Source organism: Macrobrachium rosenbergii, chromosome 23 (genome assembly GCF_040412425.1).
Source record: "Macrobrachium rosenbergii isolate ZJJX-2024 chromosome 23, ASM4041242v1, whole genome shotgun sequence".
Taxonomy (NCBI): domain Eukaryota; kingdom Metazoa; phylum Arthropoda; class Malacostraca; order Decapoda; family Palaemonidae; genus Macrobrachium; species Macrobrachium rosenbergii.
In genome coordinates, this window is record NC_089763.1 from 38,366,759 (window position 1) to 38,382,321 (window position 15,563).

Consider the following 15,563-nt stretch of genomic DNA (forward strand, 5'->3'; position numbering starts at 1 on the left):
ACTTGAAATTTCAAGCTTCCAAAGCATATGGTGTTCATTAGGAAATAAAAGAAGGTAAAGGAAAATGCAGAAAGAACAGATCTCACTTATTAAACAGATAAAAAAATAATGAATTAATAAATGGATAAAGATGTATTAAAATGCAAAGAGAATAGCGAGTATAATTTGAACCCAGGCGATTGGTCGATCTGTCTATATATTTCTCAGTCTCCCTGTCAAACTTATACAGTATTTAGGCTCTTGTACTTAGACTCTCAGAAATTACAGTAAATGTAAGCTAGGGTTGGGAAAGGTATGTTTCAGTGCTAAAGACGTTACGTACCGGCGCGGAGCTGGGAACGAGACACCATTATTCTGTGGACTTATATGAGGCCAGTTGTCCCCGTGCTGGATGACGGCATGTGTAAAATTGGAATTCATAACCTGTAGGCTATTGTTGTTGCACACACAGAAATAGAGATACGGATACAAATTGCCTTCTCTCTCTCTCTCTCTCTCTCTCTCTCTCTCTCTCTCTCTCTCTCTCTCTGTATATACATTTACAGTATATATAATATATATACAAATATATAATTATATATATATATATATATATATATATATATATATATATATATATATATATATATATATATATATATATATATGTGTGTGTGTGTGCGCGCTCACAGGCATGTGTTAATTTTTACATTTGTGAACGGTTCGGGAAGGGCAGTAAATTTAACAAACTCCTTTTTCAAACCAATAGTGAAAAACAAAATTCCGGGAAACTCTTTTCTGCCTCATGTATTGGGAGCCACGGATGAATAAAACATATATATATATATATATATATATATATATATATATATATATATATATATATATATATATATATATATATATATATTATATATATATATATATTGTGTATGTATATATATATATTTTTTTTTTCTCGTAATAACATGTCCTGACATTACCGATTCAGTATCGTGGCCTCCACCCTACTGTGACCGATTGCAAATTTGATCCAGGCTTTGCTCAAGAAATGGTGTATATCGGGAATTTATTGTGGTCTGGATTTCTTTCATGATTTTATTATTATTATTATTATTATTATTATTATTATTATTATTATTATTATTATTATGAAAAAGAAGAATCATTAGGGGAAATTTGAGTTTCTGCCATTTTGTTATGTACATATAGGTGAACATTATTATTGTTATTATTGTTATTATTATTATAATTATTATTATTATTATTATTATTTATTATTATTATTATAATATTAGTAGAAAGCGAACTATTTATTAAAAAATGTCTTAGGAATTTTTTAGCATTATTATTATTAAAGGAATTTTTTAGCATTATTATTATTATTATTATTTGAAGGGAGTAGACCCTCTTTTAAACAGGTCTTATTAAAAAGGATGGCTGTGTTATGCGAATTTATCTTATATAGTGTCTTTTCTATCCTCCTTATGATTCGCTTTTCAGGCTCAGCGATGTTAGTCAGTAACTGGCCGATATTCATGTTGGAAAAGGACAGTGTGCGGAATATTGAATAGAACCTGAACCCAGACGAACGATTTCTGACTGAATATTGTAATAAAAGACTTCCCATATTCCGCACACTGTCCTTTTCCAACATGAATATCGGCCAGTTACTGACTAACATCGCTGAGCCTTCATATTATATAAGATAAATGTCTTAGGAATTTTTTAGCATCATTATTATTATTATTATTATTATTATTATTATTATTATTATTATTATTATTATTATTATTATTATTATCCACAGTAGTTTAATTTCTAGTGTATTCTGTTGTTATGTCTTTTAAAAGGAAATAATAACTGAATACACTACCAATAAAATAATGATGACTGCTATCACACTATGTGGAATCAAGCAAGTGAACAATACGCTGTGATAAACTGTCCCGCTGTCATTTATCTCTAGCATGCATTTTAATTTTATTTTATTTTCGCTTGCATACTACATCGTTGCATTTGTCATTATTATCAAACCAGGTCAAGGTTTATGCAGTTTCCTTGCATGTCACTTGCAATAATATGCAGTTTTTTTGTTATGACTTTATGAGCTGCTTAAGCATACATTTTTGTGTTATAAATTCCAACCATTATTTTTCTGCGCAACACTTATATGGAGCGTGAAGTCTTAAGTTTTTTTTTTTTTTTTTTTCCACTTTGGGTGAATTTTTTTTTTTTTATGGGTCTAGCATTGTGGCCGTGTTATCTGAGAGTTCGACCCTGGTTTTAAGCATTCTGTTGGAATTGCATTTTGTTTACACGCATTCTGCATAGACGTCTTCGTGTAGTCATTTACATCATTTACATGGACACGTAAGCATTTACATATGTGCACAGACGTGAACATTTCTTTTTGGCCAACAAACATGCTTATGTTGTATACAAAAGCATCATAAAACGATATTGTTTTATCCTTCTGATTTTTAATCTAAGGGATAACTATATATATATATATATATATATATATATATATATATATATATATATATATATATATATATATATATATATATATATATATATATATAGCTGACCAATCCGGCGCTACCTGGAAAAACTGAATGACAAACAACCGATAAACTCTCTCTCTCTCTCTCTCTCTCTCTCTGCCTCTCTCTCTCTCTCTCTCTCTCTCTCTGCTCTCACCCCCTCTCTCTCTCTCACTCTCACTCTCTCCCTTTCCTGTTAAGATAGTTGCTTCAACAACATAGCCCAGCATTTTTGACATTTTATATTTCACTCCCTTCTCACCCCCCATTCCTATCAGGGCTGAACTTGGACTTGAGGGAATCGAAACTTTCACTATCCATCTCAGCGACCTTGAAAACTGTGGATTAGACCCCCTAATATCTGTCGTTTTCAGTTATTTTTACAAGTCACCCCCTTGTCACCCCACCCTCTTTGATGCCAGTGATGTCTTACTCCCCAACAGTATTCTTTTCCAGTTTGTAAGTCATATGTATACTGAAAATTAAGTATAAACCCTTAGAGTTTATTTAGTTACCAAGTCTACAGGCAGAACCAGCTCCAGTTTCAGGGAAGCCCTTCCCACCCCCACCACCTTTTGTGCCCTTTGATGCTAGTGATGTCTTAAACCCATGGTATTCTTTTCTAGATAGTAAGTCATATGTATACCAAGTTTGGTTGAAATTACTCAGTGCGTTTCAGGGTTATCCTGGAACATACACACACACTGTACATACATCCATATATATACACAGTATATATATATATATATATATATATATATATATTAAACATACATTATATGTGTGTATGTATATATATACATACATACATACTGTACATATAATGTGTCTGTGTATTTCAGTACGTGCGAGAGATAGCATTGAAGATTGCACCTAATTTTGATCAGGCGAGTATGAAGTGCAGTATCTTGTACAGTAACTATAATTTGCCCAGGGTGTTACAACATTTTATAGCTCAAAAAAATTTCAAGAAGTTTTATTTCCTATTTAATTTTTTTGTCAACTAATTTTCACTCACAAATTTCTGTGATAAAGCTCAGTACTATACTGTATAAGGGGTTGCTTGTATTTGCATTATTATTACTGTTACTATGAGGATGTATTATAAAACTCCGCTGCTGCAGGATGGGACTAGCATTTTATATGTACAGAGTGGTTCCACCATTGGGCTTCTTAGTAATGTTAAGGTATGGGGCTGTTTTACGATATTGGCGTTAATGGGTTGTGTCATAGGACTGCCTGTTATCGGCTCCGATCAATGGCTTGCATTATGGGGCCAAGTTTTGTTTAATTGCATTACGAGGTGAAAGTATGGGACTACGTGAAGGCTTCACATCAGTGGCGCTGGGTCATGGGGTTGATTACATTGCGGGTTTGTGTTAATGGCTTGCATTATGGGACTGCGTCACGGGTTTGCGTTACGGGCTTGCATTACGGGGCCGGAGATTCGCCAGATGGAAGGTGCTACGTCGTTCTCCGAACTCGTGGCTTTTGTGGAAGGGGGCTTGATTGGTTGGGAGGGGTAGGGGAAGAGAGAGGGAAGGGTATTTGGAGAGAGAGAGAGAGAGAGAGGAGGCGCCAGTGTCAATTTTACTCCGGGACTATCTGGTTACCTTGGTTGGTATCGCCGTCGCTCGGGGGACGAAGAAGAGAGAGGGAAGGGGGACTTGGTCGATGCCCCGAGGTCGACCGAGGAACGCACGAGGAGGTTCGGTATTAGCCTATAGGTCTAGGTTAGCCCGTGGGTCTAGGGTACTGGTGTCGTATGACAGTAGCGTAGGAATGGTAGTACTTGTATCGCTAGAAGAAAAAAATAGTGATAGTACTAGTTGTAGTTATAGTAGTGATTTAAATTAGCAATAGCAGTAGTAGCATTGTCAAGTCTCGGCCGTGTAAAAAAGAATTCGATAGTTTTGCTGTAGATTTTAAATTAACTAAAAATTTTATCAGAGGTACTGCTACTACCACAACAACAACAACTACAACCACCACCACTACTGTTGAGTAAGTAGTAGTAGCAGTAGTAGCCGGCATCATCTTCATCTTCGTCCCTTATGCTTATGCAAATGGGCATCTTGCATTTCAGAACCGAACACCACCTTTTCATGTGACGTCACAATTTGGCGCCAGTTTTCTTTCCCGCCAGATTAGCGGTTTTTCTCCTGCCTTTTTTTTTTTTTATTTAACCTCTTGTTCACGGTCACGCACTCTTCATTTGTTCGCTGCTGTACTAAACGCCATATCGTGTCCTGAAGAAAAGATTACAAGCTTTCTAGGAAAAATATGATTTATTAAAACTCAGTGGTAACCCTCAGTAGTGCGTGCTTTTTGTTTTTCATTCCGCGGCGCTCTGCTGATGTTTATTTTACCGGCGGGGAAGGGACGTGAAGTTATGAACTTTTTTGAGGAGTTTGCTCCTTGAGGAAATATTGTCGTGTTTAGTGAACAGTAACTTGATATTTTGCTTATATAAAGATTTGCTTCGGCCCAATAGCATCTGATGTATACTTTTTTAAATCCATTTCGTCTTGAGATTCATTTACAGGCCAAAGTAATCAGTATTTAGAGCATGAAGTTGGTCTTCAAAATGTTGCTCACGAAATTGCACAGTTCTTGCGACTTGCTTTCTATGCCCGTTTGCCTTGTGTACGTGCGCCTGCGCGGGCGTATGTGCGCATGTTTCTTAACCGGACAGATCCGGTGTATGGCAAAGGAGAGTTTTGGGGTCTCGGGAAATAAGATTCTATTGCTATTTACTGGGTTAGACCCCACTCTTATATCGTCCCACATAATTCCACTGGGTTACCCTGATAAGTGACCTTAAAAAAATAAACAAATAAAGAGGAAGATCATCTCTGAAAACAGTAGATCTCCCACGTCATAACTCAACAATTCATACAGTAAGACGTCGATGTCATATACAATTATAAACGTTATGCCAAGGACAAATTAAGTCCATTTTCTTGTGGCACACCCCTTTACCAAAAAAAAAAAAAAAAACGAATCTGTCACTCATCAGAAACCGTCGCCATCTTTGAAAACTTTCACCCTTACGACCTCCTGAAATAACGGTCATTTTCAAGAGGCACTTACTTCCATTTAAATCCTGAGAGGTATGCGCGTGGTGGGCCACTGTAAGTAGTGTTTTGTTATGAAAGTGATTTAGGAGATTTTCATTGTATCGTGTTGCCATTGGGGGAAGAGATACCAAGGCCATAGGAGCGTGAGCGGTCATTGGAAGAGCTTTGTAAAGCGCCCTTTCTGTTGTATATTCGCACTGTACCTGTTCATCTCCTTACCGGTTATTTCTTTCCCATTTGTGTGGTTTACTGGGTTTTTTTTTTTTTTTTTTTTTTACTTATCGCAGCTTGTACCCAGAACCGTTTTGCAACTTGTACCCAGAACCGTTTATGCTCTGTATATTTGTTCATTTTGTGATGCTGTCTGTTCAAAGTTACTCATCCCAATTTATTATTATTATTATTATTATTATTATTATTATTATTATTATTATTATTATTATTATTATTATTTTGGACTCTCGCAGCCATCCTGTTCGACTGGGTGGTTTTTATAGTGTGGGGTTCCGGGTTGCATCCTGCCTCCTTAGGAGTCCATCACTTTCCTCACTATGTGCGCTGTTTCTAGTAGCACACTCTTCTGCATGAGTCCTGGAGCTGCTTCGGCATCTAGTTTTTCCAGATTCCATTTCAGGGATCTTGGGATCGTGCCTAGTGTTCCTACGATTATGGGTACAATTTCCACTGGCAAATGCTATATCCTTCTTATTTCTATTTTCGGGTCTTGATACTTATCAATTTTTTCTCTTTCTTTCTCATCTGCTCTGGTGTCCCATGGTATTGCGACACCAATGGGTGATACTTTCTTCTTGATTATGTCAATCAACGTCACTTCTGGTCTATTGGCACGTATCACCCTATTTGTTCTGATACCATAGTCCCAGAGGATCTTTGCCTGATCGTTTTCTATCACTCCCTCAGGTTGGTGTTCGTACCAATTGTTATGTTACTACAAGCTAGCTGGTGTTATTATTATTATTATTATTATTATTATTATTATTATTATTATTATTATTATTATTATTATCTAAGAACTAGATATGCATATTTTACTAAAGAGTACTGGTTAGGATGCAAAATTAAATAAATATTCTCACCACTGCACTGCAAAAAAACTCTCTCTCTCTCTCTCTCTCTCTCTCTCTCTCTCTCTCTCTCTCTCTCTCTCTCTCTCTCTCTCTCAGACACCAAACACATCGCTTCTATGGCGATGCTTTAATTACACATTGCATTGCCATGGTCCAGGCACAAGTGAATAACTATGATAATTATTGGTGGAGACACATACTTCTCTATACATTCATACATACATACATATCGCAAGATGTACAGGCAGTCGTAATGAATGAGCATGATTAGTATTTTTGTATAAGAGAAAACCAGTGAATAAAGCAAAAGAGAAAGAATGAATCTATTATTTAACTGTTAAAAAATGTAAATGTTATTTCTTCCACAAGATTGCTACTTCAAAACCTACGTATTTTTGATAGCTCTTATTTTTTTAAGCTTTTATTTATTTCATTATTTAAAAGCCTTCGTTTTCTTAATAGCTTTTATTACCTAGTCGTTCCCTTCTTTTATTAACGTTTCCAGAACCGGCCTGGAATCACCTGGAATCCTCGTGTTTGAAACCCTTTCTGAACCGGCCGGAATAGGCGAGCTTAACTGGAATGGGTTTTATTGTAACTGTCGGCACTTTGGGAATTCTGTTCGGGCTCATTCGAGATTCCAGTCCCGGTTCCTGGGAATTAACTCTATCGCCGGATTTTTATTTTCGATTTAACTTTTTATCCAGATTAAATGAGATTGTCCGTGTCAAGTAGGCTATTTTATTTTGAAAGTGAGCTTTTCATTATGCTGGAAAGCTTCATTAGTTTAGTGGGGAGTCATACTTAGGCACGTTTTCATTTATTTTTATTTACTGTTACTTTCTCGGGTGTGCTTGTACCTTTAACAGTAACGGCAATGTTCAAGTGGTTTTGCAATAAGCCATACTTACGTAAGTTACGATAGGTTGCTCTAGGTTTTTTGCATAAGATTTTATGTTAATTAAACGGGAAGTAGATTACCGTAGACTGTGTGTAAAACAAACAAAAAATTTGTATTCTGGTACTGTATACAAATTAAATTACTTAATGCAACTAATATAGTAGGACTGATTTTATATTCATTATAATACTATACTTCTTTTTGTTATTGTTTCTTTAGGGCTTATTATATGCAGGTAAATGTCCACTATGAATAATACTAATTTCTATGTGTATACATATTTTTTTTTAGTAACATCGATAATCTACGAATAATGCCTCAGTATTTAGACCTACCCAAGCCCAGTCGGGAGCCATCCTCTCTTGACTATAGGCCTATGTGTAAGCACTATGTAATGAAAATACCTCACTTTCAGTTGCCGTTTCGACCCTCTGTTAGCTCACCGTCATCTTGACAGTAGCTGTACACCAGTAATAACAGTGGAAATTTAAGGATATGCGTCTGCAGAATTAACACCATTTTGCAATATAGTTTCGAAGGAACAGAACTTGGAAGTTTCCTGATCGAGTTGCGTCTTTTCACCTCACTTCTTTTTTCAGCTTATTCGTGCGAATTTCCTGTTCTGTTATTCCATGGGGAGAGAGAGAGAGAGAGAGAGAGAGAGAGAGAGAGAGAGAGAGAGAGAGAGAGAGAGAGAGAGAGAGGCCTTACGTAAAGCGAATTTTAGTATGTTTAAAGCGCTGTTCGAATACCGTATGATTCAGCTCATACTAAAAATGTTCTCTCTCTCTCTCTCTCTCTCTCTGTTAAGAGAACCTGCACAAAGGGCAACAATAATTACAGAGATGATGATTATTACGTGATGGTGATGATGATGATGATGATAATGTTAATATAGCTAATGAAGAAGAGGACGTAGACATGAGGGAACAAATTTATTGATTAAATTCAGCAACTCGATCCTTTTTTAATATCATCTATGGGGTAAACTTGTGTGTGTGTGTGCGCGCGCACGTGTTTGTTTGCGCGCGCTCGGGCGCACACAAGCCTTATCGAATTACGTTAAGGGTCGGGTGCGCCTCTTTTGCGTAAGCATTGTTGTTGTTGTTTTTTTTCCGGTGGTTTTTTCTCAGCTTTGTGTTTCGTGGTGGTTTTAATCACGTTGTTCTTGTTTTGTGATTTTTTTTTTATTTTATTCGTTGCCAGGACTTCTGTAATTGTTTTTGTAATTGTTTCATTGTGATTTTTGTTATTTTATTTCTTACTAATTTTGTCATTGTTGTTTTTGTTGTTTCATGGTGGTTTTGTGTCAAGTATTTAGTACTAGCTGTGTATATCTATCTGTCTATCTATCTATCTAAATATATATACTATATATTATATATATGTGTATATATATTATATATATGTATATATACATATAATATATATATACGTTTTTATTGTTTGTAGTACGTGCACGTTGTCATAAACTATTTAGTCTTATTATTATTATTATTATTATTATTATTATTATTATTATCATCAGTGATTAACATTCTTTTATCGCCTTTAATATTAATGTCCTTGACGATGATGGAGAAACACACAAAGATTTAAAAAAAAAAAAAAAAAGAAGACGGAAGAGAGAAAATAAGGCAGGCAAGCAGACCCCCTTGATATCCTTGCACGTACGGAGGTCACGTTTGCCAGGAGAACACATTGCATGGCCCCCGAGCTCGACGATGAACCTAACCTCAGTGCAAGTGCCCCTTGAGATATCTCTCTCTCTCTCTCTCTCTCTCTCTCTCTCTCTCTCTCTCTCTCTCTCTGCGCCTGTTGTCAGATAACCGCAGCATCAACATCGCTCATTATATACCAGAGAATCAGAGATGGCTTTGTTTGCGTGGGGTCGAAGAATTATGCCAGAATTGTATGTATATATATACATACATATATACATTATATATATGTATATATACATATATTTATATATATATATATATTTCTCCATCAACGAAAACATTTTTAAACATCATTATTAAAAAACGATAGAGATTAAGAACGTAAACCATTAATAATAATAATAATTATAATTATAATTATACCGGAGTCTCAGAGATGGTTTCTGATTGCTGGGCCGAGAGAATTCTTTCGAGACGTTTTCTTTTTCTTGTGGTGTGGTGCTCCAATTTTTTTTCACTAATATTTTTTTATATTGTTGTTGTGGGATTATTTTTACTGGGTTGGTTTTTGTTTTTTGTGTGAAAGATAAGCTGTTTTTTTGGTTCAGTTAATCTTTTTTAGTTTAAGGGAATTAATAATAATAATAATAGTAATAATAATAATAATAATAATAATAATAATAGTTTAAGGGAATTAATAATAATAATAATAATAATAATAATAATAATAATAATAATAATAATAATACAATATTGCTTCAGCTCATGGTCATGAACAATCCAAGTATGCAAATATAGCAATAATAATAATAATACTCAGGTTATATTACCACTAATAATGCCAGTGCATATCAAGTAATGATGCTGATACTTATTAAGAATGAGGCTGATACTGATGGTATTTTATTTAGTGTTTGAATGTAATTTAAATTTTTTTAACTGTAAATAAATATTTTTGTAGAAAAAAATTCACAATTAGAAAGTAGACCAAATAAAATATTTTATTTTTGTTTCTTCATCCTAAAGAAAAATGAAATTTTGCTCGTTTTGTCACAAAAGCTTTACGTCTGAAGTTCGAAAAAAAAGTTATATTTTACTTTGTCTTCTAAATGGGTTTAGAGCTTGATTTATGTTTTATTTTTATAATTAGTTCGTAAGTTTTCGTGAAGTAAATATGATCTTTGCCTTGTTTTATAGTTGAGATTTACATATTGTCAGTTTAATGTGAAGGCCTTAATTTGAGATTTGTTTTATTGTAGCCATTTGCATTATTCCTTATCTAATCAGTTGTTTTTCATAGATTCAAAGTCTTGTTCGTGAAGTGTTGTTGGGATCTAAAACTATGACAGTGTAAAGGATAATAGAAAGAATATCTTTGAAAAACGAAATTTCACTAAACATTTTATTCATTAACTTAAAATTCTGAAAACATTTAGACTGTCCGTTAAGCGGGATCTTTGCTTATTCTACTTTTATTCCACAATTCTTTGTTTTTTTTCATACTTAAAGTTGTGCTTGGTTAATACTTACTTAGTTATATTTTTTAAACCCAAAATATTATTTATTAAGATCTCTTTGCCATTTGAAGAATAGAAAAATTAAAAACCATATATTTTGAGCATTACACTTACACATAACAATTTGATTCGTAAATCCAAAAACATCACTAACTTTGTCGTGATATTTTAAATAAAAAAAAAACAAGTAAAAAATGCGCCGAAGAGTTTCCTGTACAGCCGCTACAGTGCATAATCAAGGCCACCGAAAAGAGATCTATCTTTCGGTGATCTCGGTATAATGCTGTATTAGCCGCGGCCCATTAAACTTTAACCATGGCTCGGTGGTGGCCTATCCTATAGCGTTGCTAGAAGCACGATTATGGCTAACTGTAACCTTAAATAAAATAAAAACTAATGAGGCTAGAGGGCTGCAATTTGGTATGTTAGATAATTGGAGGGTGGATGATCAACACACCAATTTGCAGCCCTCTAGCCTCAGTAGCTGTAAGATCTGAGGGCGAACAGAAAAAAGTGCGGACAGAATAAAGTGCGGACCGACAAACAAAGCCGGCACAATAGTTTTCGTTTCCAGAAAACTAAAACGAACGACACCTCAAAGACAAAAGGGAACATAAAAAAGCACAAATAAAATCGTATACTTTAGATCCTCCAGCCCTCCATATGTCGAGGTTCCGTCACTGCAACAAGAAGCGCTTATATTAAAAGGCACCGTCCCAGTTCCTGTTATCAGCGTAACGCTACGTTCAAGTGTTGATAAAACGATATAGGGGATATATGATAGTGGATATATATATATATATATATATATATATATATATATATATATATATATATATATATATATATATATGTGTGTATATATATATATATATATATATATATATATATATATATATATATATATATATATATATATATATATATGTATATATACATTTATGTGTATATAATAATAAAGTATATACTATAGTAATAATACAGTATACATAGTAATTTTATGCAAAGAAACTTTTTCCTATTTTTCTTAATGTTGTTCCTGTTGTGTAATCGAAAATTTAATTTAATTTCCAACTTGAAAACGTAACAAAATTATTATTATTTCCTGTGTCAGGTGGTGTGTTCGGTAAAAGTGGAAAAATGGTTATTTCTTGAATGTCAATGTTCAACCCTATGGCTTATGATCGTAAATCTGCGGGAATTACTCTCCGCGTTCGAAAATGTTATAGGTTGCCCGATATCCATGAAATTCTATTTTGCCGTTTTGTTTTTGTTTCATGTTTTATGAGCTTTCCGTGACATTCACTTTTAAAATGGTGCATAAGTGGTATTTTTTTATGTGATTGCCTTTTTAAATCTGTTCGTTTCTCGTGAATATTTTCATTAGGAAAAATATTTTTAAACCGCTTGTTCACTTCCGTATGGTGAATCTGTTTGTGTGTGTGTATGAGAGAGAGAGAGAGAGAGAGAGAGAGAGAGAACTACAACACTCCTCGCCTTATACTTTTATCTCCGTGAAGTACTCAAAAGAATAAATGACCGTCGGCAATCATAGTAAAGTGACTGGTAATATTTTATACACATATCGAGACTACGCAGATATTAATGCCTCTGGACCTCTTTTGCGTTGTAATGGTGTTCAGACCTTATTGGGATCTGAAGGCCCATTGGAGGCACTCGGCGAGAGCAAGGTCTCGTCGGTGTTTTCATATATCACTTTTTCTCTCGATGCTAAAGTATTTTTCTTCTTTCTCTCCTCCTTTAGGATAGTTTATTTTATTAAGGATAGTTTATCTTGCTAAGATACACTCCTTCTCTAATATTTTGTATTTCAGAGTTAAGTCACGTTATATGCAGAACATTTTTATTCACAATCACACACGTGTGTGTGTATATATATATATATATATATATATATATATATATATATATATATATATATATATATATATATATATATATATATATATATATATATATATATATATATATATATATATATATATGTGTATGTGTGTGTGTGTGTGTGTGTGTGTGTGTTTATTGATATACATGTTATGTATATCAATAAACACATAATATATATATATATGTGTATTTATTGATATACATAACATGTGTAATGTTTATTATTTTATTTGTTTTTATTCATTTCCAGTCATACAAGGGACCACTTCACGAAATTGCATGAAGGAGCGCAAGAGCCAACAAATGGTGAGTGAGAAATGAATGAAAATAATAGTTTTTAAATTGAAAGTAAATTTTTAAATAAGTGATAACATATAAATTTTGTTAGTTGTATTACGCATGAAGAAAGATTTGAAACCCTGTGGATTACTCATAATAAATATTGCGCTTTGAAAGCCCCCTAAAGCAGTTTTCATACGCAAGGAATTTTTTAGTTTTCTGTATAACAAAACTATTGTGACAGTTTTGACTGTCCGTCCGCACTTTATTCTGTCCCCACTTATTCTGTCCGCCTTCAGATCTTAAAAACTACTGAGTCTAGAGGGTTGCAAATTGGTATGTTGATCATCCACCCTCCAGTCATCAAAACACCAAATTGCAGCCTTTTAGCCTCAGTAGTTTTTATTTTATTTAAGGTTGCGGGCCGTGGTTAAAGTTTCATGGGCCGCGGCTCATACAGATTATACTGACACCACCGAAGGAGATATCTGTTTTCGGTGGCTTTGATGATATACGAAGAAGGGTTGTACAGGAAACTCGATAATGCCGCAGAAACTCCGGCGCCGTTTTTTACTTGTTATTTGTCAAGATGAATTACTTTTGATGGATTTATTTTGATTGTTATATAAGCGAATACATTAGAAATTGTTATAAGAAATTGATAACGGTTAAGAAGCTAAAAACTGACGAGCAGAATTTGGTCGTACGATTTTATTAGTTGCTGTTTCAGAAAGTAGCACGTTATGAAAGGGGAATTATTTTGTGAGAAAAACTAACAAGTTTAGAAGTTACTTGCGAAGCTGTTAGTGAAAATTTAATAATGCAGTTATGTTTTCTTGCGTTATAATTGAAGAAACAGACAGTTTTTCATATTCGTAAAATGCACAAAATATCACACTGTGTATGTATGTGTATATATTCATATATATATATATATATATATATATATATATATATATATATATATATATATATATATATGTGTGTGTGTGTGTGTGTGTGTGTGTGTGTGTGTGTGTGTGTGTGTGTGTGTGTGTGTGTAGATTAGATAAATAGATAGAAAGATCCTCAAGTAGAAAAAGAACTGACAGGAAAACATCTAACAAAAGAAACAGAAAGAAAAGAACTTGAGGATTTAAAAGAGCACCCATTCCCCCTTTCCAATAAGAGTGGCTGTGGTATGGGATGGGGGAGCTGGTAGGGGGTTTATTAAAGGAATGAAAGGACGGGAGGAAGTTCGAGATTTGGGGAGGACCAGGAGGACATCCTTCTGCTGGGTGGCGAAAGCCTTCCTCTCGTGGGGCGCGGTGGTGGAATGTCGTTGTTTGTCTTTTGCGCAGCGTTGGTCTTCGGCGCAAGTGGCCGTCGCTTATTGTTAGATTGCGCAAATGTTTGTTGGGAATAACTTAGTTCGCGCAAAGTTTCATTACTTACTGTTTGTTTGAATGTGTAAATGCTTGTTTTTTGTTTGTGCAAATGATAACTGCACATTGTGTGTCTGGTCAAATGATAATTGCTTATTGTGAGTTTGTGCAAATGGCGAATTTGTTATTATTAGTTTTGTGCAAATTATGATTCCTTGTCGGTACTTTGTACAAACTTTGATTGCTTATTGTTATAAATGGCGAATGCTTATTGCGTACTTTGTGCAAATGGTGAGTGTTTGATGACATGTTTAACTAATACAAATCATGATGCTGGTTTCGTGTAAATGGTGATAGCATGTTATTCTTCGCTTGTGAAGGGGGTGATTAATTGTGTCATTTTGTCTAAATGGTTATTACATATTGTTAGTCTGTCCAGAAGTATTTGTTAGACTGTGTTCAAGGTGACTGCTTTAAAGTTAGTGCAGTATGTGCATGTGCTGATCACGTGTAGTTTGTGGAAATGATAATTGTGTTAGGTTTTTTTAGAAATATAATTGTTTATAGTCGTAAAAACGGCGCTAACACTTGCATAATTTGCACTGCGGAGGTAACATGTCCAGATAATTTTCTCATATTTATTTTTGTATTTATTTATTCATTTTATTATTATTATTATTATTATTATTATTATTATTATTATTATTATTATTATTATTATTATTTATCTTTTCTTTCAGGAGTGAAATGGCGCTCAGGTAGCACCATGGAAAGGTGGTAGGTACCTCTGGCAGGACAAAGCCACCTAGGAAAAAGACGCAGCCCCGTCTCCCCTGTCTGTCTGTCTGTCTGTGTGCGTCATAGACAGGAAGCAAGTCTACCATGACGTCCATTCAACGAGGGCCGGGACTTTACGAGTTCCTGACGGAGGCTGAGTTGCAGCAGTATTTCAATAATTTCAAGAACGATCTGAAGGTGAGCTGTGACTGTGACGTGTGAGAATGCGCGCACGTCAGTGCACTGTAGGCATTACTTAAGAAGGCTCTTTGCAGCGTCCCTTCGGTCCCTAGCTGCAACCCATTTCATTCCTTTTGCTCTGCCTCCGTTCATATTCTCTTTCTGCATCTTAGTATCCACCCTCTCCTTACAGTTGTTTCATAGTGCTACTACGAGTTTTTCCTCCTGTTACACCTGTCAAACCTTTATACTCTCAGTTTCCCTTCAGTGCTGAATG

At 34.6% G+C, this 15,563-nt stretch overlaps 1 protein-coding gene across 50 annotated transcripts in view; it reads left to right on the forward strand.

Annotated features, from left to right (window-relative positions):
* Positions 1–15,563, forward strand: part of Ack-like (activated Cdc42 kinase-like) — a 290,732-nt gene that overhangs the window by 247,626 nt on the left and 27,543 nt on the right. For 40 of the 50 annotated variants that reach the window (XR_010856904.1, XR_010856903.1, XR_010856900.1 and 37 more), the window contains 2 exons: positions 12,937–12,992; positions 15,070–15,304. Coding sequence is in view for 44 of the 50 variants with exons in the window: in XM_067125703.1 (XP_066981804.1) it covers positions 15,212–15,304 (93 nt within the window). In the remaining 6 variants the exon portion in view is untranslated. The remainder of the gene's footprint in view (positions 1–12,936; positions 12,993–15,069; positions 15,305–15,563) is intronic. The other 10 variants (XR_010856905.1, XM_067125735.1, XM_067125746.1 and 7 more) reach the window with 1 other exon arrangement.